The sequence below is a fragment of the Nestor notabilis genome, unplaced genomic scaffold, assembly GCF_000696875.1.
Source record: "Nestor notabilis isolate BGI_N333 unplaced genomic scaffold, ASM69687v1 scaffold3143, whole genome shotgun sequence".
In the NCBI taxonomy this organism is placed as follows: Eukaryota; Metazoa; Chordata; class Aves; order Psittaciformes; family Psittacidae; genus Nestor; species Nestor notabilis.
Window position 1 is genome coordinate 122,332 of NW_009920459.1, and position 22,254 is coordinate 144,585.

A 22,254-nucleotide genomic window follows, 5' to 3' on the forward strand; every position below is an offset into this window, starting at 1 on the left:
ATCAGACACTGATTTCCACACCTTTGTGGAAAATAGCTGTTTGGGAGGACACAGAAAGAGGGCAGGAAATCTAACATAGTGTATAGTGCCTGCTATAAGAGGGCCTTCGTTTCTGGTGGAAACTTTGCCAAAGAAAGCAATGACCCCAACAAGCTACGTAAAAGAGGATTGCATTTCAAGGGCAACAGAAATCTCACTGCTAAAACCACTACAACAGCAGAATGTTTCCACAAAACTCAATCATGCTGTCCAGTTTTTCACCAGGAAATTAAATTAAAGCAACAAAACGTGCTTTCAAGCCCACTGTGTTTAGAAATCCCTATGGGTTTTTGAAACAAGCCGTATGGGTAAAGCTGACCACAGAAATACACAAACATTTAGCATACTTAGCGTTAGAATGGAATTTGAAATTTAAAAACTTGCTGTTTCCCTTAAGGATGTTGTGAGAAGCAGAATTATCTTGTGGATAGGACACAGGCCTAGGAGTCAGGGGGTCACCTTCCTGATTCTGCTAAAGATTTACTGTGTGACCACAAATAAAACAGTTTGCCTGTAAGGGCTCAGGCTTGTGAAGACAAGCAAACACACTGACACACCATGACAAATTAGTGAAGGTAGAATTCAGCTTGCAGATTAAGACTTCCTGATATAGAAGTATCCAGGCTCCTATTACAGCTGGTGCGGTCAGCTGGTCAGTACAATGAATAGAGAGAGCACCCAAAGAATAATTTGGCTCACTATAAAATAGAAGCAAACGCTCACATCAGCTGAGCTCCTGCTGAGTTCCCTGCACTATAACTTTGTGAGCTGTGTGTAAACATTGAGACTTGGGGTCTTTCTCCTGAGTTGATTCCCATCCCACCTGGCAGCCAGACATCCTTGACAGTCATCCCAACCCCCCAGCAGCTACAAGGTAAAACACATCAGTTTAAACATCTTCCATTTCTCTCCCAGAGACCACTGCTTCCTGTTGGCAGGAGTAAGGTCAGACTGATTAAGGTCAAACTACCTTTAGTGACTTTTTAAAACTTCTAGCAAACTCAGTAGGACTTTGATAGGGCTCATCTGGTACTTTTTACTGGTACAGTGATTGTAACTTTCAGCAGCAGTTTGAGGTAACTACCTCCAAATGGCACAGAGGCATCTGAAAAAGGGAACATCTGTCCACAGCCTGTACACTCAGTTTCTCCAGATGTAAAAATTGAGATAATTAATGCACATGTTTCCAAGTGCTTTGAAATCCACAGATGAAAGGTACACAAAGAAGTACTTCTATGCTCATTTTTACTTCGACAAAAGAACTACTTGCACATAAAATGCGATATAATATTTTGGGACTACCACTTCCCTTTGATGTAAATCCTTCGTTTGTCAATACCATAGACAGTCCAGAAGTCACAGCATGACTAAGAGGGAAGAGAGTGCCTTGGAGTCAAAACAAGGGACATTACTGAAGGCTGGCACTTTGTTACACTAGGAAAGAGAGGGGGTGACAACGGCTGTATTAGCACGGCTTTTTGTGTGCCTTCCATGCTTGGTAGGGATGATGGTGCCATACCTTTCCTGAGGAGAATTATTGTAACAAAACACTTTTTCAGTTTTCCTCACATTTTCTTGACCTTAAAACCTGATTTTAAAAATTATAAAAAGCCTTGACAAGAGGTATCTTGTCAAGTTTTCAGGAAGCCTTCCTGCTAGCAATACTGCCAAGGAATTCTGTTGTGTAAACGCTATTTACCCTATGTAAAACACTTCTCCCTAGTGAAATTCCCATTCACTGACTTCTAAGAAGTCTCTTTTAAGATCCGGAGATTTAATAACACTTGGCTCCAAGGCTGGCAAGGTTTCAATGCCAGGCAGCCTGATTATTCTTTCCATGATTATTGGGAATATCTGCTTCAATAACAACAACAACAAAAATATACAGCCAGCATATGTCTCTCAATCTTAGATCATACTCTGCTTCTTCCCATATGTGCCCTTATCCAGCTGCAACCTCTTCAAGCTTTGCCTCTAACCACTTGAATTATATTGTTATGTGCTGTCAATAATATAGCCTGTAGCAACTGGGAAATGAACATTCTGGCGCAGCCTAAGGTAAATTGAGTTGAAGATTTAGAAAGAAAAAATGTGGATATTGTTCAGATTACATTATTCATTTTCTTACACAATTCAACTAAATAGAAAACTTTGCCTTTTCTTTTTAACTTACCAGATGGCACCTTAGCGTTTATATCCTATGACGTTTTACTGGTAAGTCTATGGGATCTGGAGTAGCACCACATACATGAAATATTGAAAACACCTGAATATGCAAATGTTCAGATTCTAAACACATACCTATCAGGTGGTGTAAAACTTAATTTAAAATATTAGGAAATCTAACCTTGCCAGCTTGAGACACAAACAGATTTTTCTTTTCCCCCTTCAGAAACAGGAAATGGAGACAGGCGTAAAGGTTAAACTCTTACATTCTTGCACCAATATTACATTTCACAGCTATGACAGGTGCAAGACTGTACCTTCGCTAAATGCCATTATCCTGTCTCAGGCTAGAGCAGCCAGAAAGATTCCTCCAGGATAATAACAGGTAAGGGAGAACTGCTGCAAGCAACATCTATGGACCAAGAGATATGAAATAGAAGAACAACAGGGAAGGGAATGAAAAAAGGGAAGGAAACAAAGTAGAAAAGACAGAGGGAAGAGAAAGTTAAAACCAAACAGTGAGAGGTGAGACAGGAGTAGAGAAGCGAGACACAGTGGAGAAAGGAGAGATGGATAAAACCTTCGCTAATGGAAGCAGCACTTTTTAGTAGACATTAATTTAACAGTTACATTAATGGTTGATACTAGCTGTATGTCAACTTGATTGATGCATTGTCACTTTGATAGTTAAGGTTATTGGTAGAGCTGCAGAATTGATGTATTATTACTTTAATTCTTCATTTGGGGGCTTTATTAGTGCATATGGGAATTTAAATTGAGTATGTAAAGAACCTGAATTGATTCACTGGAATCTGATCCCAGCATAGACACACAGGTGCCTAGCACAAAAAGAAAAGGCCTATGTGAAGGCATTTCAGAGGTTTCTGATACGGAGACTGGTCTGCACTTTCAATGAGAATACCTTTCTATATTGACAGAGCCATCCATGATATAACCTATTGGGAACCATTATGGAATGACCATTAAGTTATTACGTATGTCCAGCTATCGCCTTATTACTTGCAGGCTCTCCTCCTTCATTCTGCCAATGCACAGCCTGCCTTTGGCTTAAAGGCCTGCAGGGCAAAGACAATGCCTATAAAATAAACAGGATAGAGTGAAATAAATCAAATCAAATGTCTTCGATGAAATATGATCTTTCCCACTGGAAATCTGCAATTAGGTCCTCAAAATGCAATCCATGTAACCTTTTCCCAAGCTTCCAACCTGATTTGTATGATGATATGGAAAAAGAGTCTTACAGCCGAAAGATTTCTCCACAGCGGCCAGAGTCAAATTCTGTACTTGTTCTTGGATAATCCAACTCCCTAGCTGAAAAACTTGACTGAGGCTGTAATGCGCCAAAACCACGGTAGCTTTTCCATAACTTCAAGTGAGCTCTTTGCACAAGGAAAGAATCCTAACGCTGCTCTCTTACAAATGTACAACACGGAAGCAACTGCTTCTTGAAAGACTTTCTTGTCCCATGCCAATAAAAGAGTGCAACCCTTGCCCTTCTGTGTCAGAAATGCCTCTCCTCTATGCATCAGATCTTTTCCCTCATGCACTAGATTTTTTTTTTCCTGTACACAGTTTTCTGTCTGCTGAAGATCCCCATCACTCATGTTTTAAAAAACTTAAATTAAAATAACTGGTGTTAGAGACTTTAAAAAGAGCAATCATTTAGCTAATTCATCTTTAAAAGGTTTCCCACCTAACCTGATTCAGACGTGATTTGCCTGCAAGGCAGCTCTAATGGGAAACATCAAACATGATTTTGTAAAGTGGGTGCTAGTAGGGAAGAACTTAGTGGGGACCCCAGACCACCTTACATTGAAAAGAAAAAAACACAAACAACCAGAACTGAAGTCTGCACCGGGCTCACTGTTTATTTACTTGTTTGGGAGGAAGCAGAGGCCAGGAATGTCTTATGCTCTATGTGATTTAAAATAAGCATCATAAGGGGAAGGAGATGTCTGTCTGTGTGATTTTGTTTGTTGTTGTTTGTTCTGGATTCAGTTAAAAAAAATTAAAATAAAGTAAAAATTCTGCTGAGCTTGCCATTTGTTTCAGCTCATTAAATGAATTAGAAACCTTCTACTGGGTTTGGGGAGGACAAAAATGTTTTCATTTATGAGAAAAACTTTCCCACACACATTTTTGATCCAGTGCTAACAGAGTTAACAGTGTGCATTTTGGGAAATAAAAGACATATTTAGTTAGCTTTTTAATGCCTGCAGGTTGATGTTTTCCAGCTGGTTTAGACTCTGTACTTCTCCTTTTCCTGCTAGATGTAAACTGGGAATTTGGAATACTCCTCCTTTATTGGACATCCAACCAAAGATTCTCACATGTGGTATTTGAATAACCGGGCACTATATCCCCTAAGTGCGTTAAGTCATGCAGAATTAAATACCACTTTTCCTCTGGAAAGCACATACCAGATTTCTGACCTGTAGTAGCAAGCTAAAAGCTGACAATGGATGTGAAGAAAACAGACTTACCAGATTCTGTAGAGGCCAGTATGCCTCTTTCTACACCCCTGCCTCTAGACAGACTGAAAGACTGAAATATTTGGTCTCAGTACTCAAAAGTTTCTCAGGGATGTAATTCTCGGATCAGCTTGCACTTCCCAGTCTGCAAAAAACTTAGATGAAGATTTGGCCAAATTTAAGAGTCTTCTGGGGTTTAGTATGAATGTAATTTTTTATGAAGGTCTTGTAACAAACAACAGTCTTACTGTGCTGCTGCTATGAATTAATTTGTGCTTAAAGTCATTATTAAATCGCATTCAAGTAACAAGAATTGCTGAACTTGTCCAGGCCCTGAGCCATTCCATACCAGCTCTTTCACATAACAGGCATTTCCTTCAGATAGGAAGAAACTATGCTCTAATGTTGTCTTCTGCATCTTCAGAGTTTGTATTACAGTAGTCAAAAAACTAAAACTGTTGCCTATCAGTTTGAAGTCTCTGTGCAGCTGCTGAAGAGTAGAGCCACGGAAGCTCACTGAGAAGCAATGCAGGTTCAAGCACAGGAATACCTTCTGGATGTTCATATTAACACTGTATTTGGGCCCATAGAATTCTTTAAACACAGGCCTTCATTCTGCACCTCAGTGAGTATTCCTTCTTCTACAAGTACATGCACAAAGGCAACACTTGATCCAAAAAGTAAATATGCCCTTTTCTTCAGTGATCACCTGATTACCTGGAGCTTTGCTTGCTTTCTTAAACAGATTTTTTTTTCTTCAAATAAAAGTCCGTATATTGTTTTACAGTGATAGCTCACATTTGAAAAAATACAGTTTCATAGGCCAAGATGTTTTTCTCTATTGCTGAATAACCTTTTTTTGGTACTACAACATATTTAAATACTGCTGAAAAATTAGACCAATTAAAAGTGCCTACTCACCAGAAATCAAAGGCATTGCCTCACAGGGCTAAGTATATGCTAAGTAGCTTCTGTGTACCAGAAATCTTCCACGTCACCAACTGTGTGCCACCAGCAATGTTGGCAGAATAGTGGTAAGGCTTGTATTTTTATCCAAAGACATTTTAGCAGTTTTGACAATTTGTTTTTCATTGCTGTATATTTACTCAAGCCGTACTTACCATCTTCAAATATTGCTCCTATCTGAAATGATAATTCAGAGCTATGTTCTGCTTCGCATGGATAAACTGCTCTTGCTTTTCGGTGGGCAACACTGAAAAATGGAATTACGAATTATAGTCATTTTTTACTATTACGAAGACACTCTCTCAACCATTCTCCTTCCATTCGCATTCGGAGATGACTAAAACTTTAAACACAATTTCACATGCATCATTACAGGCTTATAATTCATACACACAAATGCCAAAGCTGAAGCTTCACAGCTTACTGTTGGCATTTCTGAATATCATACTTCCAACTTTATGCACACTTATTTTTATGATAATTAAACTCAAGTTTCAACTACAGTTAAGATTTTGCCAAGTGCTAATCAGCAATGAAATCAATAGTAGGCAAAGCACACTTTACTTAATTTATAGACTAATCATCATTATATCTTCTGAAATGTTTTTTCATGAATCTTGCATTTCCCATCGCTGTACAGAATTTGCTCTTTATCTTTGTTTGTCTTTATTTTTGTTTGAAACCAGGACACAGTACAACATAAAGATACTGTCTTGTCCTAAACATAGTACGATTTCTAACATTTAGTCTTTCAGAGGATGCTCAGTAGTAAGCGATCAATATGAATTTGTCCAAAGTACTCATTTCTCCAAGTACCATAAGCAGAGATCTTGGAATATCTAAGTATTTTTGATGCATCTTTCTTAATCACACCTTCATGAACTGACAGTTTGTTGCTGCCCAACGATGCTTTGTTTAGGCACAGCACCCACACCACTAAATCATCTTTTGTTGAGCCCAGGCAACAACAACTACACATAAAACATTGGGAAAGATGCCCCCTTGTCCCAAAGAGCTTGCAGTCAAACAGACACTGCAAAATGCGACCAGTAGTGAGAAACAGAATTTTGTTATGAAGTGTTGTAAAGAATTTATGCATCTATCCAACTACTTTAATTAGAAAATTCAGTATTACAAAACTTGAAGAAAAAAGCTAAGATGGTGAAGACCTTCAAAGGAAAAAGTAAAAATACTTCAAAGGATGGACTGTAAACATGGAATTAAGCAGAAAGAGGATGGAAGGAAGGCAGGCCTAAAGAGTGAAAGAAAAGAATGAGAACACAGAAACAGGTAAAGACACGGGAAAGCTTGTCAGAGGAAAGAAGGCCAGGTTGAGAGACTTAAATTTGGCATGGGTGGCTACAGGAGAGTAAGAATCTGTATTTTAAAAGACAGTAAGAGAATCACTATGAATTGACCACCCAAATCAAACTCTGCTTGTATTAACCAACAAGCCATTGGCTCAATCTGTGTGCATTCTACAAGGAAGGTGTTCAAAGGAAAAATAAGACAAAGTAGACAGTTACTTTATTCTGTCAAAATTGCTAAGGTTGCATTTTTTTTTTAATTTGAGATAATCATTCACATATTGTGGAAGACATGAATTAGTTTTAAAGATAGAGCAAATTAGAGGCGAATAAACACCCAGAAAAAGTTGAAGTGCACCTCGTACCTTTCCACTGCTTTGTCACTCCCGGTGGCAGGGTTAGGGAAGAAGAAAGCGGATGGTGGAGTATTTGTGGCAGCTGGGTTAGCAGACGGAGTATTCATCCATGATACCATCGATGGGCGGCTTTGACCAGGACTAAGAGGAAACATAGTCAAGGTGGAATTAACAAGCTGGATAAAATTTCTTTTCATACCAAAACATTTGAATCTTTATAACCAGATAACCAGTTAGATCCTGAAATTCAAACCAAATAATGTTGAGCTGATTTTGCAGACACGGTCATCACATGATTCTGCCTTTCCTCCTTGGCAGTATTTCTCCTACATGCCCTACATTCTAAGTTAAGCTGAATTACCTGAGATATATGACATAACCAAGAAAAAAAATAAAATTTCACATTCCTTATCTAATAGACAGATACAATGAAACTGCATATAGCAGGCTATTATTTGAGCTGCCACTTTGCCTTCACAAGTTTTGATGAATCTATTTAAAAGTCTTCTCAGTGCTGTACTAAGGCATGTGCGACTGGGAAGATTTCAAAGGAGGCTGCAGCTATTACAACATTGGGATCACAATGCTGGCCCTGGATTGTGACCTCAGTCACATAACTGTGTAGCTACTGCCCCAGTGACTGCCCTCACAAACACACTGTTCAAATAGGTATTAAATTAATGGCTCAACACATGGTTGTCACAAGAGGAGAAGAAACAGCAGCCAAAGTTAAAACTTGTATTAGTCATTGAAAAACATACAAAGTCCTTCCCAACATAAAGGATGTTCTTAATTTTACACCTTAAAGAACTAGAAGGCTTGCTTTCACTGCATAGACAAAACAACAATTAATCCAAACATTTAATGTCAGTATCTCTCTGGAGCAAAGAACTGGACTCCAAGCAGTTTCTAAGCAGGAACAGAATTAAAATCATTTGCGCACAGCTTTCACTCAGGAATCATCATTCAGAAGTGCAGACTTCACAATACATCATTTATCCATTTGTCTTATTCCAAGATTAAACTCTTAGCATAAATCTACAAAGTACCACAAAAATCTAGGAATCTAGTCAAGAAGGTATCTGTGGGAGTGTAAACACAACCAATCAAGGTGGACTGACCACAAACAAAAAAGGGATCAGCAATCACACCAGTTATAACTGTAAATGAACAAAAGAAAGCAGGGAACTTAGTTTATAGAGTTGATTTTAATCTTCTCGTGGACTAGGATATTTAATTTCTAGAAGAAAGGATCACTATTGTAGATTTGTATAACATGGTTTACAACCAAATTTAAGTTCTACAAACTGGTTTTCCTAGCCGATATATCTCATAGTGTCTGTTTAACTATGTAATTGCTAGAATGACTTATTTTGATTATTTGTTTTTAAATTTAGTACATTATAAAATGGTCAATGGCACATTCCTTATTTAACAAGACAATAGTTTTTGCTTTGGATCTATGCAGGCAGCATTTGGATGAAAACTGGAATTCACAGTGTATGAAAACTGCATTTTACAGATAATTCCACTATTAAAAATTAAACTTCAATGTGCTGGCATCATAAACGGAAGGGTTTATCAAAACATGCTCTGCTTTTAAAACTATCAGATTTACCAAGTAAAGGAAGGAATCATATGTGGTAAACTGAATGAAAAGCCGGAATGTGCTGACCAAAAACATATTTCATGCTTAACTTTGGGGACAAGACATCTACTTTGCTTCACCACTTCTGAATCTTCCACTACACAATTATTTACACCATCTAATAATTACATACTTCTGAAGACCAGCATCTACATAATTTGGGGGTTTACTTTTACTTGAATTTGTCCTCTTCCTCCCATTGTTATCTAATCATTGAAAATTTTTCCTCAGGTAAAACAAAAACCTCCACCTAAAAGTGAGTTCAAAAAATCAGAGATCAAAAAGTGAACACCAGCATTTGTATTATTTTCTCTACATACTAAGGATAAAAGAAATTTCTCAATGGTACTGAAAGTTTATGAAGTTTGCTAGAAAGTATATTATTTCTCCTTCGCTCTGCACATAATGTATATGTGCAGATTTAAGGTGAACCTAAGACAAAAGTTTTTCAGAAGCAAATTAAAAAAGTGGCCCACTTGCATAGACTAAACTATTATAGTTAAAGGAATCCTGTTATTTAAAGAAAAAACATTTCCCTTGTGCTCTTATTTGATCAATTCAAATCAATTCCAATATTAAGATTGGTGCCAGGCTCACTTCTGAAAGCTGTAAAACTAAAGAAAATAAGAAAATAATATTCCAACTATATTGCCAGAATAATATTAAAATGTCTCTAATTCAAACTAATCACAATTCAAGGATATTCTACCAAGTGGTCTTCCCTAGTGTATACCTCAGATGTATGTTGCTTGCTTTTCAACAACTGAATAATAAAAATCTTCCATTTATTAAATATTTCATTGGAACACGCATCATATTAATCTATGCAACTTACTTGATTAGTCTAGAACAACATACACACCACCTGCATGTAAGACACAGAATTAATGATTTCAAACTAATACTCAGAACAGGTAAGATACAAAAGATACCGTCTTAGCCAGGAAAGCAACGGTCGGTCATTCATAAGAATACTTGGAATAAATACCAGATGTTTTCTTGATGAGACTTGGAAAGGAAAGGAAAAGAAAAAAAGAAGGTGTGCAAACAGAGGAGCAGAATATGAAATAAAATGCTTAGATCCATGTCATGGCATGTTTATTTCTCAAGTTACAGACACTCCACAAGAAGGGTAATATACCAGTGAGTAAGACTACACAGTCCTTTACCGGGCAGCATTATATAAAAGCTTGTAAAAACTGGTAGGGTTTGTTATGAATTCTGAGCCACTCCAGCAGTTGTAGTGGAAAAACACTCCAGAAGTGCAGGTATGTGGAGCGTTGGGCTGTTCCCTCCCCCACTTTTTGATGAATTCCCTTAATACATCTCAGCTGTAGCGAAAGCACTGCAGCACGACTCCTGAATTCGCCTGTCACCTTCAGCTCTTGGTTACCGAGCAAGACATCAGGCTTTAGGATCCAGCAGGGAGATTAAAAAACCAAGCATTTTTCAATAACAATTGTTTCACCATGTTAAGAAGAAAAATTAATAGCTTTAAGTATTAAGCACATTCTGGAATTTCAGGTTTGTTTTGTTTTTTTTAATTTACTATACTTAGCTATCTCAGGAGCCACTTAATTTTATTATGAAAACAGAAGGTTTTGTTCCATAGGAAAAATCAGTTCCAGTGTCATGGTGTGTACACAACTGCTGGATTTTCTTGTTCTTTTTTCTTGAAAAGATTCTTGTGATAGCAAACTTCCCTTGCTACAAAGCTTTGCATGCCTTGTTTATCGAGATGGTATTAGAAGTATTGCATATCTTATCATATAGCATCTCAACTTTAAGAAGGTATGTTGAAGAAATCTTTTCTCCTAAGGCCTGAAATGAAGGCGATGCGTTTCCTGTGGGGACTAGTAAAAAAAATGCCTGACATGACCATCTTTGAGAAAAAATGCTATTGTCTGGCCTAGTAACACCGGGAAAAGGGAGGAGGGGGAAATGGCCTTACTGAAAATAAGCTCGAGATTTTGTACTGATATTCAGAAACAAACTCCTGAAAACAAGATTTTATTGGATGTTTATCTGGCTGGTTCCTAAGGTAACACAGCTAAAGAGCAGCCTCTTATCTTGAGAGCAAGGAAGAGACTCTGTGAAAAGAATCTACACAGCAACTCGTGAGAAAAAAAGGACCATTTCATAGATGAGTTTGGCAGCCCCATGGCTGTCGTATCACAGTGTCTGGCTGACAAACCTCAATGAAAGTGTTCTTAAAAGGTTTCATTGTAAGACGACACAGTATTTCAAAAGGTGTCAGCTAGTTCTGCTTCGATATGCAACCCAATACTCTCCCCCGCCCCAGACATCGATAGTCCTGCATGCTCTGATGAGGCTTTGGAGCAGAAAAACACATGGACAAAATTCTAGAAACTGTCACAGTTGCAGCAAAGCTGGAGACAAAACAGAAGGACAGAATTTCCTCACCCATGTTCTCTCTGAAAAGAAACTCCACCCCCAAAATTCAAACCATGTAACATGCACATAACATTCCTGAATCCTCCTTTAGGCAGAACACATCAGGCAGCACTGCAGTAGAGGGTTTGTCAAACTTGGATTGTGAAGTATCAGTGAAGCAGCTAACACATTACTGAAATGATCTTTTACTCCAGTCTGGTATATCTGAAGCTAACATCTACAGCAGCTGTCCTAAGTTAAAGCATTTTTAAATGATAATTGAGACAAGGCAAAAATGAAGCATGTGTGACTATATGCTTTATAGCATACTGCTGTGCCTTTTAGAAAGAAAATGAGGGGGCTGTGTTCCCTGGAATCATGTAAAGAAAAGAAAAGAGAAGGAAAAAACAAGAAACTTTCATCGCGGTGGTTGCATCCCCATCTCTTCCTGCTGTGAGCACACACACTGCTTACCCTGTGCTCACACAGCAGTGCTGCTGTCAAGCCCAGCTGCCTGGCCCACTGGAAGACAAGGAGATGGCAAGGTCTATTTTGTATGAACCACATGACTAAGTTATATTATGCCTGTTTCAAAGGAGCTGCAAAATGAGGGCTATTGCTCTGCTTGCATAACAAAAGGGTACAAAAAAGAAGTGCCTGCTCCACTAAACCCACTCTCAAACTGCTGATTCACTGAAGAGGTGGCAGCTGAAACAAAAACAAACTGCAAAATAAGCACAGTGACCGAACAGCTGTTAAAGCATCTTCTTTTAATAAAATAAGATGATGACATTAGACATTATAAAAAGTTTTCAAGACACTGAAACTGGAGTCACTCATTTATGGAAAACTGCAAATTCACACCACTGCCAGAAAGTACAAAAATAAACTATTTCAATTTTAAGGAGACTATAGATGCAGTCTACTGATGTAGATATAACAAGGCTGATGGGAATTCATTCAGCAGTCAAACAAAATTAATAACTATCTTCAAGGCTTCTGTTATGTGCAGAACACCACTACTTCTGCCCTCCCTTGCCATCTGATGGCTCTTTTAACATTAGTTTGCTCACTGGGAATTTGAACAGCTTGAGATTTCACAAAGAACGAATAGCTTCTTCCCAGCCTGGTCACACAAAGACCCTGAAGGCACTCGGGAAACTGTGCAGCACGGCTCTCATCACTATTTTGAAAGCCTCCCTGGATATGAAAAACCCGAAAATGATGCCCACAGCGTAGCACGTATATACCATTGAGCTGGGTAAGAGAAGATTTTAGTGTCAGAAGAACCAATAAAGGAGAACTGTAAAATAAATTAAAGAAAGACTAGATTATTTCCTGTGCCACTGGTCCCTTACATATTCTTGAAACGCCACTTACATTGGTGCTTCTATTTCTCCTCTGAGTTTTAAGTACCTTCAGTATTTGGACTGTCAGTACTGTACCTTACATGCTCCTACAGCAGCATGGAAGATAGGTTTCAGCTTGAAAACTATGAATCTTACTATTCTGCACCCATAAATGTAACTGCTCTAACAAACCAAGCACCCCCACTCATATACACACTCAGTGAAGAGGTTTGGGGGACAGGATGCTTTCCATCCCCTTCAGCTGCAAAATCCCAAAAGCTTAGAGAGGGAAAGAAAAGTAAACAGCTATCACATTGAAAAAGGCTACTTGACATCCTGCACCATGAGTCCATCCAGAACAATCACCAGAGTCACCATGGTCCAGTTCCTAGGAAACCCAGAAACCCTACAGCCTCAGATCCCCAAAATCAACTCTGCAGCTGAGGAACAAGACATTAGTTTTCATTATCTGAATGAAGAAGAGATTATGCATATAATTTGGTGGACTTCCAACCAAAAAGAAAGAGACTGACCCTATTTGGAAAACCCAGCACTGTGAGGGATAAATCTGTAAGCTCTGTAGATAAGCCCTGGCATAGGGCGTTGTACTGTAAGCACAAACAGAACGCATGACAACAATGGGCCAGTTACAGTAACAAATCTTTCCTTATCAGAAAAGAACCTCAGAAAGATTAATTACAACACATACCGAATCCAGGGAATGCCAAATGTTCAAATTTTTTGGTTCATTTCGAGGTCAAGTGAAAACAGACATAAGGCAGTCCACAGTAGTTTAGGACATGACCTGTAACCCACCTTTCTAACAAATCAGTCAACTGTGATAAGGGAAACCTATGCTAATCCATCAGAGGGGAGCTGCCATTATAGCCAGCACTCTGGGAGGGGCTGAGTAAGACAGACCTCATACCAATAAATGGTTCTGGCCCACTGGGAAGTCAGTGATGATCTTGATGAACACCATAATCCTGATTAATGAAGATCAAGATCAGTGAAACTAGTCCTTGCTCTGAAATTCTGGAATTACTGCAGGTAGCCTGAGAGCATGTGACAATTCAATATTCCCAAGGCCAGTATAAGGCACAATCTCCCTCCAAGAAAATACAAAGTAGCTGCCTCATGGCCCCTTCTGCTAGCATTAGAGGAAATAGGCTCTACAGCTTGACAAAACAGCACCTCAGAAGAAAAAAAAAAGGAACAGATAGTGATGTGAGCAGGTACAAAACCGGACCCGGGAGCAAGAGAGTCCTGTAACCAACCTGGATGTAAAAAGGTAACACTGACGTCAGAAGAGTCATAGAAGATGCGGAAATTAGGACAAGAGATGGAAACAGGGCAAGCCCAAGGCTTACAAAGATTGAGAGAGAATCAAAATGCATTGGGAACTGAGTGGGCACAGGCCATATAACCAAAACAGAATTAAGTAATATTTTCTCTGAAGAAAATCTGTTGCAGGACCTGGAAATTCAGATGGATTCAAATACAAGGTCCTATGGTTTAAGACACTATATGCTTCTATTTCTCAAAGAAGAGACATTAGATACCATAATTATCTTTTTTTGGCATAGAGTGGGTTAGTTATAAATATTAAAAAGCCCCAAACTATGCTCAAAAGTAGTAATTTCTAATGCATGATAAAACAGATTTGGGAAAAAGAAGTATTTTAGTATTACCTAAACAATATAAAACAGGCTGAAGTTTGAAAAGAATTTGCATATAAGTAACCAAAGTTGCATAGTAAATTCTATAATCAAACCACAACAGCTGCAAAAATGTTCCCCTTGCCCTTTTTTTAATTGAATGATATCACTTCACGTTTGATACTGCATCTTTTGCAGTACCACCTACTTCACTACAAGAGGACATCAGTGAAAAAAATCTGTTGTCTTTTGCAGGCTGACTTACACTTTACCTGTATTTGTTTAGATATATTTATTAGACACAGATGTATATACCCAGTTTAGCTGTCGATGTACCTATATATTGTTTGCATGTGTAAAGCTGTAATATAATAGGGTGGAAGTCAAACCATGTACCACTGGCTTTCAACTGCATGTAAAAGGGAAGATCAACTATTGTTCTACAGTTCAATTGCCCTTTAAAAGCTATCCATAATCCCTTCTAGTACTTATCTCTAAAACCAAAACCGTTACTATTACCAGAACAGCTTGGGGACTAGCTTAGGAAAGCTAGTCAGCTTCTTAATATCTGAAATGCTGAACTCCTCTTTGGAAACTGAGCTCTGTACAACACAGGAATAAAAATCTGACTGATTAAAGTGCATATTTTTCAGTGCCAATCAGGAAGGCAGAAAGTAACGTCAGGGTTGCACTCTCCATCAAAAAGCTATCCAACCTCTTGCAAAATAGATGTGGCAGATTAATTTACCTTTTGGGCAAATGTAATAGGAAAACCAGAAGCTGCACAGGACAGAGAAATTAAGCCAGAGGATTAGTTTCACTACATTACATGCCTCACACTAACATTCTGTGTGGACTCTTCCATGCCATGATGTGATGCTATAACGTATTTCACAAACATTGGCATAACTCTCTGTGTGGCTCAGCTATGCGCTTAATTAGGGAACTAATTAAGCTGGTTTACAGCATTCACCAAAAAAGTGTTAGAAACAAATACCACCACCCTACAAACCAGATTCACATGTACTAACTGGGGAAATGAGTAAGAGGATCAAGTAGCAACATGAATACCTCAAGCAAAAATTGCCAGACAATTTGCACCACCACTATAAAGCTCAAGCTGCATTAACTGCATTCTTACTCAAAGGCTGAAGCTTCATCCACTTTTAAAGACAGCACAGCACTAAGTATTCACTAAGTATTCCAGGACTGCACAGTGGGTATAAATTCAAATTTCTCTCTTACTACTGGTAGTATTGACTATTGGCCACAATATGCTTGTATTTTTGTCCTCCCTTCACTCTTGCTTTGATGGCTCAATTTTCTATGTCAACTCATTTTATTTCCAGAATTTCCAGCATGGTGTTTTTCTTTACTCACCCTTCCCCTTTCCACTCTTGTGTCTTCCCCTCATCTATTGTCAGCATATTCCCGGTGTTTCTCGTGGCACCTTTATATAAATAGTTTTCCTTACGAATGCTGCCAACTGACTGCCTGTTGCCACAGAATATGCAGGGAGCAGCAACCTGCAGCAGCTTCCGGAACAGAAGAAATAGCAGAAATATTACTAGAAAAGACACACGGAGAGGAAGAAAACACAAACTCATTTGCCATGAGAGATCAGCAATAACCCTTCCTTAGACCAACTAGGGTTTGAAACAACTCTGAAGGAGCAGAGAGTGGATTGTGGGATCTAAACTCCCCAGATAATTTGCAATTCTGGGGTAGACAACAGTCCACGGGAAACTGATGGATAAAAGTTGGTTGGAAGTTTGTTTGGTTAGGGGTTTTTTATTTAAATCCAGGTCAGAATATTATGGACAACTCACAAAATATAACTATTCACAACATGGCAAATATCACTGTATTAGTACATTCTACTTTAGAAACTTTTATAATGGCAAATTCCTGAAATAGGAAATATTGCCTATTGTCCAGTGTCTTAAATAGCAGGATACAGATCAAAGAAAACTGCTAAAGAATGCCTACACGGACAATCACATTTCATCTGGAAGACACTGCTTGCTTTCAGAACACCAGCTATGATGACAACCTGAATTAGAAGGAAGTGGCAAGAAGGGAAATAATGAGGATTTTCAGAATGTACCACTGGTGAAACTATACCAAAATCATTCCCAAAACAGCCCAAAGCATGCTCTCCTTACAGACACAGTAACCACCTAGAGCTCTGTCAGAGCAAAGTGGACTTTGGTAGTGGTTTCAGTGGAACCTGAGGAAGATAGACGGCTGTGCATTGTTAATTCTATAGCTTGAGGGCAAGTGTGTACAGGCACTTGAAGCAGAGCAGAAAAAGAATCTAAATGCTTTATTTAACATTAAACTGAGATTGCTATTGCTGCTCTGCCTTAAAGGGGAAAAAATGCCTATACCAGTGGAGAGTGCTACAGTGGAGGAATACTCTACCCAGCTTGCTATTGTAATTATCAATTTGTCTAAGATTAGCTTTGCTGAACATCCTTGGATAAAAGGTATTTTCAACCAATACATGTTTATGACACAGTGCTCCATCAAGTAGAAAGATAATTTGCCCATCCTGGGCTATTTGGAGTTTGAATCCTGTGTCTACACAAACTATTCTGTAACTTTGTGATTGACAGGGGAAAAAAGCTATGTTCTACTGTACAGTTTATGTAAACATAAAATGTGTTTATTTTTAGTATTTGGCTCTAGATAGAAGTGTGAAGTTAAAAATATCTTCAGGAAAAAGGTTGAAAGAAATTTAGGTGCAAAATAACAGCAAACTTGGGTGTCTACTGAGAGCCACCCTAGCATGGGCAGTAACAGCTAACTCTACTCACAGGCAGTAAGAGCTAATTCTACTCACCCCTACAAGCATACATGGCAACACAGGGCATATGTCTGATCTACCCAGAGCTTTCAAAGAAAATCTAGCACCAGGCAGACACACACAGACATGAAAACCAACAGCTAAGCGGGTCTTCAAAATGGCACATATGTGAAACATCACCTCCTAGTTACACCGTATGCATAGTACGTCTTTAAATCCTGACATGACAATTGAGCAGTCAGAGTTTTGTGAGACCTTTCAGATGAGTGGTATAGGTCTTGTTTTCTTAGCTTCTTTCACCACTCTGGCCATACAGTCCCCCCCACTAATACCAGCTAGGAGGTGAGGGTGTATATGCCTTCAACTTGGTGCTCCTCCTCCCACCATGCTGGAAGCTGTAGCTCCTTTTGTTTTTATAGGTGGGACAAGGAACAGACATGCAGCACAAAAAAACTGCAGGAAACATCATGGTGACAACAGCTATCATTCAGGAAAAAACAAGTTTTTCCTTTCTTGAAAACAAATACCACAAAAAGTATTCTTGCTATCCACTACGTGTTCTTGCTTGAAGCAAACTTCTGATATAAACCAGCCTTGAATATCTGATATATCTTGACCCACAGGAAAGAATGCAAGCAACTCTTCTACCACAAAGAAGTTACCATCAACTTGTTGACTACATAACTCCACAGTGATTGATCTCTTACAACACCCATGTGTTATAAAAATAAGCAGAAACTTGAGAAACTGGATCCTCTTGGATCTCCATCCCTCCTAGACTCAGTATGGTATTTACTGTAATTCAGTGAAGACCTGCAATACCATTTTAGAGAGGATATTGGGACTGAGAACTGATTTTGTTCCAATATGGCACAAAATGCGAAACATTTTGAAACCCTTCACAAACAAACAAATATCTCTGCTATTAATATAGTGGGGCTGGTTTGGGGTTTTATTTGTTAAAGCAAGGCCCTCTGAGTCATCAGAACTAGAAGGGCAAGAGAGACAATCTGGGGTGAGAAAGTAGAGAAAAGTAAGAATGTACCGTTCACAGACTACTGTGAACTGTCACAGACTACTGTCACTGACTGGGCTTGTTACAGAGGTAGCTCATAAGCAAACTTCACAGACAGATGAGTGGAAAAAAGAAACTGCTTTTGACAAATCTAGAACTGTTTAAGCACTGCTTCCATCTGAGCACCAAACCTCAAGCCATCAGTTTCCAAAACAGCAGTACAGCATAATTTTTGATGCAAATTAACAAATGAAAAGAAAAAAACAAAACAAAAACAAAAAGAAAAAAAATCAAACCAAACCAAACTCAAAAACAACAAAAAAAAAAAAAAAAAACCCAAAAAAACCAACCAACCCAAAAAAAAACCCCAAACAAATAACCAAGCAATGTTCCTTGAAACATTTTATGTCCCCAAACCCCTCTGGATAAAAATCAAACACTTCCTTCGTTTATTCTCTTAAGTGCCATAATCCCTGCTAACCCCATGTTGCTTAATTAGCTATGCTTGCCTTTTTTACCAGTTATATACCATCTACAGCATCCACACATGCACCTCCATTCATCAAACACAACTTATTGTTAATCCTACCCACTACTAGAGGACATACAAGAGGATAAGGAAAGAATAACTTTAGTCCTCTACTGAAGAAACTACATTTAAAATACCTAGAAGTCTGGAATTCTTTCAACGCATACGAGAAAATATTGTTCTAGCTAATAAGTACTCTAATCAGCAGTTAATTATTTGTGTGTGCATATAAAAATATACACTCATCATATGGCTATCTGTATACTCATGTGTTACATACACCTACATACACATTTTACGCACTTGCTTCATCAACAGAACAGACTACTCAGAATGCCATTATGGAAAATATTTGTAACCAATCTTTTCTCCAGACGTGCTCCTTCCATCTTCTTGGCACTGAAGGCTGGAAAACTGTGTCTTGATATGTTGAAGTTTGTATGAATAGCAAACCAGAGAATACAAGGCAAGTTCAACTTCTGATTTAAAAAACAAGTGATATGCAACTTTTTGTGTATCAAACCTGAATATGTATTACAGAGATAGGACTAACACTGTAATGCAATTTTTGATAAACTGGTCACACTCAAAAATGGAACATCTACAGAGTCTACTGAAAGTGACAGACTGCACTTTCGTTAGAAAACAGACATTTAATTTGTTAAGAAGAAATTAATGATGATAATGTTCTTAGACAACAGCATCTGAGCACACGCTCATTACAGAGTATTTATCCATACCCAAAATTTGGCTCTAAGTCTCAATAGCCCTGCATCTAACGGTAGCTTAACATGGTCTTGAAACAAAACTAGAGTAATACATCATCCAGAGAATAACTTACATATTCATTGCCTAAATAAAAAACATTAGATTTTATAACAGGGTTACAGTAAAATGCACTAGGTTTCTGCAGGAAAATACCATTTTGTTTTTCTTACAGACATTCAAGTAGCCTCTAAGCTCCACCACAACATACAAACACATACCTTTCTGTAGCAGAAGAAAACACAATTATATGGAATTTATAAAAATCACTTGCCACCAAGCTGCAAAGGGAAATGTTTCATGTGCACAATCACACTAGCGGAAAAATCGTTACTTCATATTCAGGTTACTTACAGATTTGTTGTCCAGCCTGCAAGGTCTCCACTGTCCATAATAAGGTGATTTCCATCCAAGAGCCCAGGCGGACTACTAGGGAAGGCAGGTGTTGGAGACTGGGAAGAAAGAGAATCCATGCTCCCAGTTGGGGTATCTTCTCTGGGAGAGCTGTGACTGTCAGCTGGAAAAGACAGCACAAGTCAGAAGGTTACTAAAAGAATCTTCTCATAAGTCAAAGAAGCTGCTTTGGTAACAATGTCCTGCACTAACTATGAGAAGAAACCTTACAGTCCTACCTTCACAGGGTATTTTGGAGAATAAGCGATTTCTCTGAGGATTTCCCCAAAAGGTACCACTGCACAATTTCCCCCATCATTATCACCAGGCTATCTTCTCAACACAACGTATTCCTGGTCCCCTTTTCAACAAGTGCTTTATGTGGATGAAATGCTAGATTTTGGGGGGTTATTTTTAACTTAATTTAATTTAATTCATTTAATTAAATGAATCACTTCAGGTAACAAAATAGTTTAGGCCATACGCATTTGTGTGTCTCTCTAAAAAGACAGTCTACAAAAATAACTTAATATTCATTTTAGGAAATTATTGCCTTCAACAATTTCCTAAAATGTGCCATAAGCACAATCCTATCAAACTTGAAACAATGACATTTAGAAAGATAAGGATAAGCAGATCTCTAACAAGTATGCAATACTCAAGAATGTTACTTTTATTACTCTTTTTTAATGGTTTTACTTTTGAGAGAATTATGATCTACTATTTGTTTTCATAGGCTACTCTTAGAATATCAGTTGGGAGGCAACAGATTTAGATACGATTACTCAAAAAAACCATTGAAGGAACACCATTCCTACCCCATGGACAGTAAGAAAAAGTTACCAAGGTGTCACAGCACTCACTGCAAACCATGCTGACACATCTACCCAAATATCACATTCTTCACTGAAAAGCTAACCTTCACCCACATAGCGTTTCCTTCTTAATTTTTTATTTAAACATCACCTGCACACTTTATAAATTCTAAAGGAGGCGTATGAAATGAGGACAGTTGCAAACATCGACGTGTCAAGCACAGCTAAGACCACAGTCTCAATTAGGTAAGTAATAAGGGTCATTTCAAGCCACCCTTTACAACGCTCCCTGCATCTTTTCCTCTCTCCTCTGTCCATCCTACTCCCATTATCACTCGTGAGGATGGCCCACAGCCCTGCTAAATAACCATATCACAAAAGTCCATCCAGGGTGGATTAGATACCACCAACCCTACCATCTCGGTAAAAGAGTTCTGCTCCTTCAGAGCCAAAAGCTTCGGATTAAAAATGAACAACCAGGTTCTTACACAGCATCACAATAATATAGAATCATTATAGAATCATCATAGAATAGTTAGGGTTGGAAAAGACTTTAAGATCACCTAGTTCCAACCCCCCTGCCATAAGCAGGAACACCACACACTAAACTATGTCACCCAAGGCTCTGTCCAGCCTGGCCTTGAACGCCTCCAGGGTTGGAGCATTCACAACTTCCTTGGCAACCTATTCCAGTGCCTCACCACCCTCACTGTGAAGAACTTCTTCCTTATATCTAACCTAAACTTCCCCTGTTTAAGTTTAAAGCCATTACCCCTTGTCCTACCACTACAGTCCCTAACGAAGAGTCCCTCCCCAACATCCTTATAGGCCCCCTTCAGATACTGGAAGGCTGCTATGAGGTCTCCACGCAGCCTTCTCTTTTCCAGGCTGAACAGCCCCAACTTTCTCAGCCTGTCTTCATACGGGAGGTGCTCCAGTCCTCTTATCATCCTCGTGGCCCTCCTCTGGACTTGCTCCAACAGCTCCATGTCCTTTTTATGTTGAGGACACCAGAACTGTACACAGTACTCCAAGTGAGGTCTCACAAGAGCAATATGATCAAAAGCTGTTAAAATATGGTGCTTGCTTGACAAGCTGTATCTCCTATATACAGTACTACATAAGATGAAGTCCTGTACGATATTACTAGTTCTAAATGAATTAGCATCTGCAAACAACTGAGCTTAATTCTATTCCACTAAACTAAGCAGTACTGTTGTGATGATTTCTTTCATTTATTACGTTTTTCTTAATTGATTAAAAATGCAACAACAATGAAACACGGACAATAAAAAGCCACCTTCACTGGATAAAATCCTTCTCACAACTTGATTGCTGCCTCAACTAGTTCAATTCCTTCTGTTTCAAAAGCAGAAAGCTAACACAGCACTCACCCGCTTGCCCAGCCATCTTGTCCTCACCTGCTCCCATAGAACTCTCAGAGAGCAACTTCCCTAGAGAGTAAAATGACATACAACTGAAAACACCGAAATGATAAAAAGTGATCATCTGGAAATTTCTCCCTAAAGCAGCTGCTAATTTAAGGATCTAAA

At 38.6% G+C, this 22,254-nt stretch overlaps 1 protein-coding gene across 1 annotated transcript in view; it reads right to left on the reverse strand.

Annotated features, from left to right (window-relative positions):
* ARHGAP10 (Rho GTPase activating protein 10) overlaps positions 1-22,254 on the reverse strand; it is a gene marked incomplete at its 5' end in the record, with an annotated part of 149,225 nt that overhangs the window by 3,644 nt on the left and 123,327 nt on the right. Inside the window, 3 exons of the mRNA XM_010010676.1 lie at positions 5,819-5,910; positions 7,336-7,467; positions 19,848-20,010. Coding sequence (XP_010008978.1) covers positions 5,819-5,910; positions 7,336-7,467; positions 19,848-20,010 — 387 coding nt within the window. The remainder of the gene's footprint in view (positions 1-5,818; positions 5,911-7,335; positions 7,468-19,847; positions 20,011-22,254) is intronic.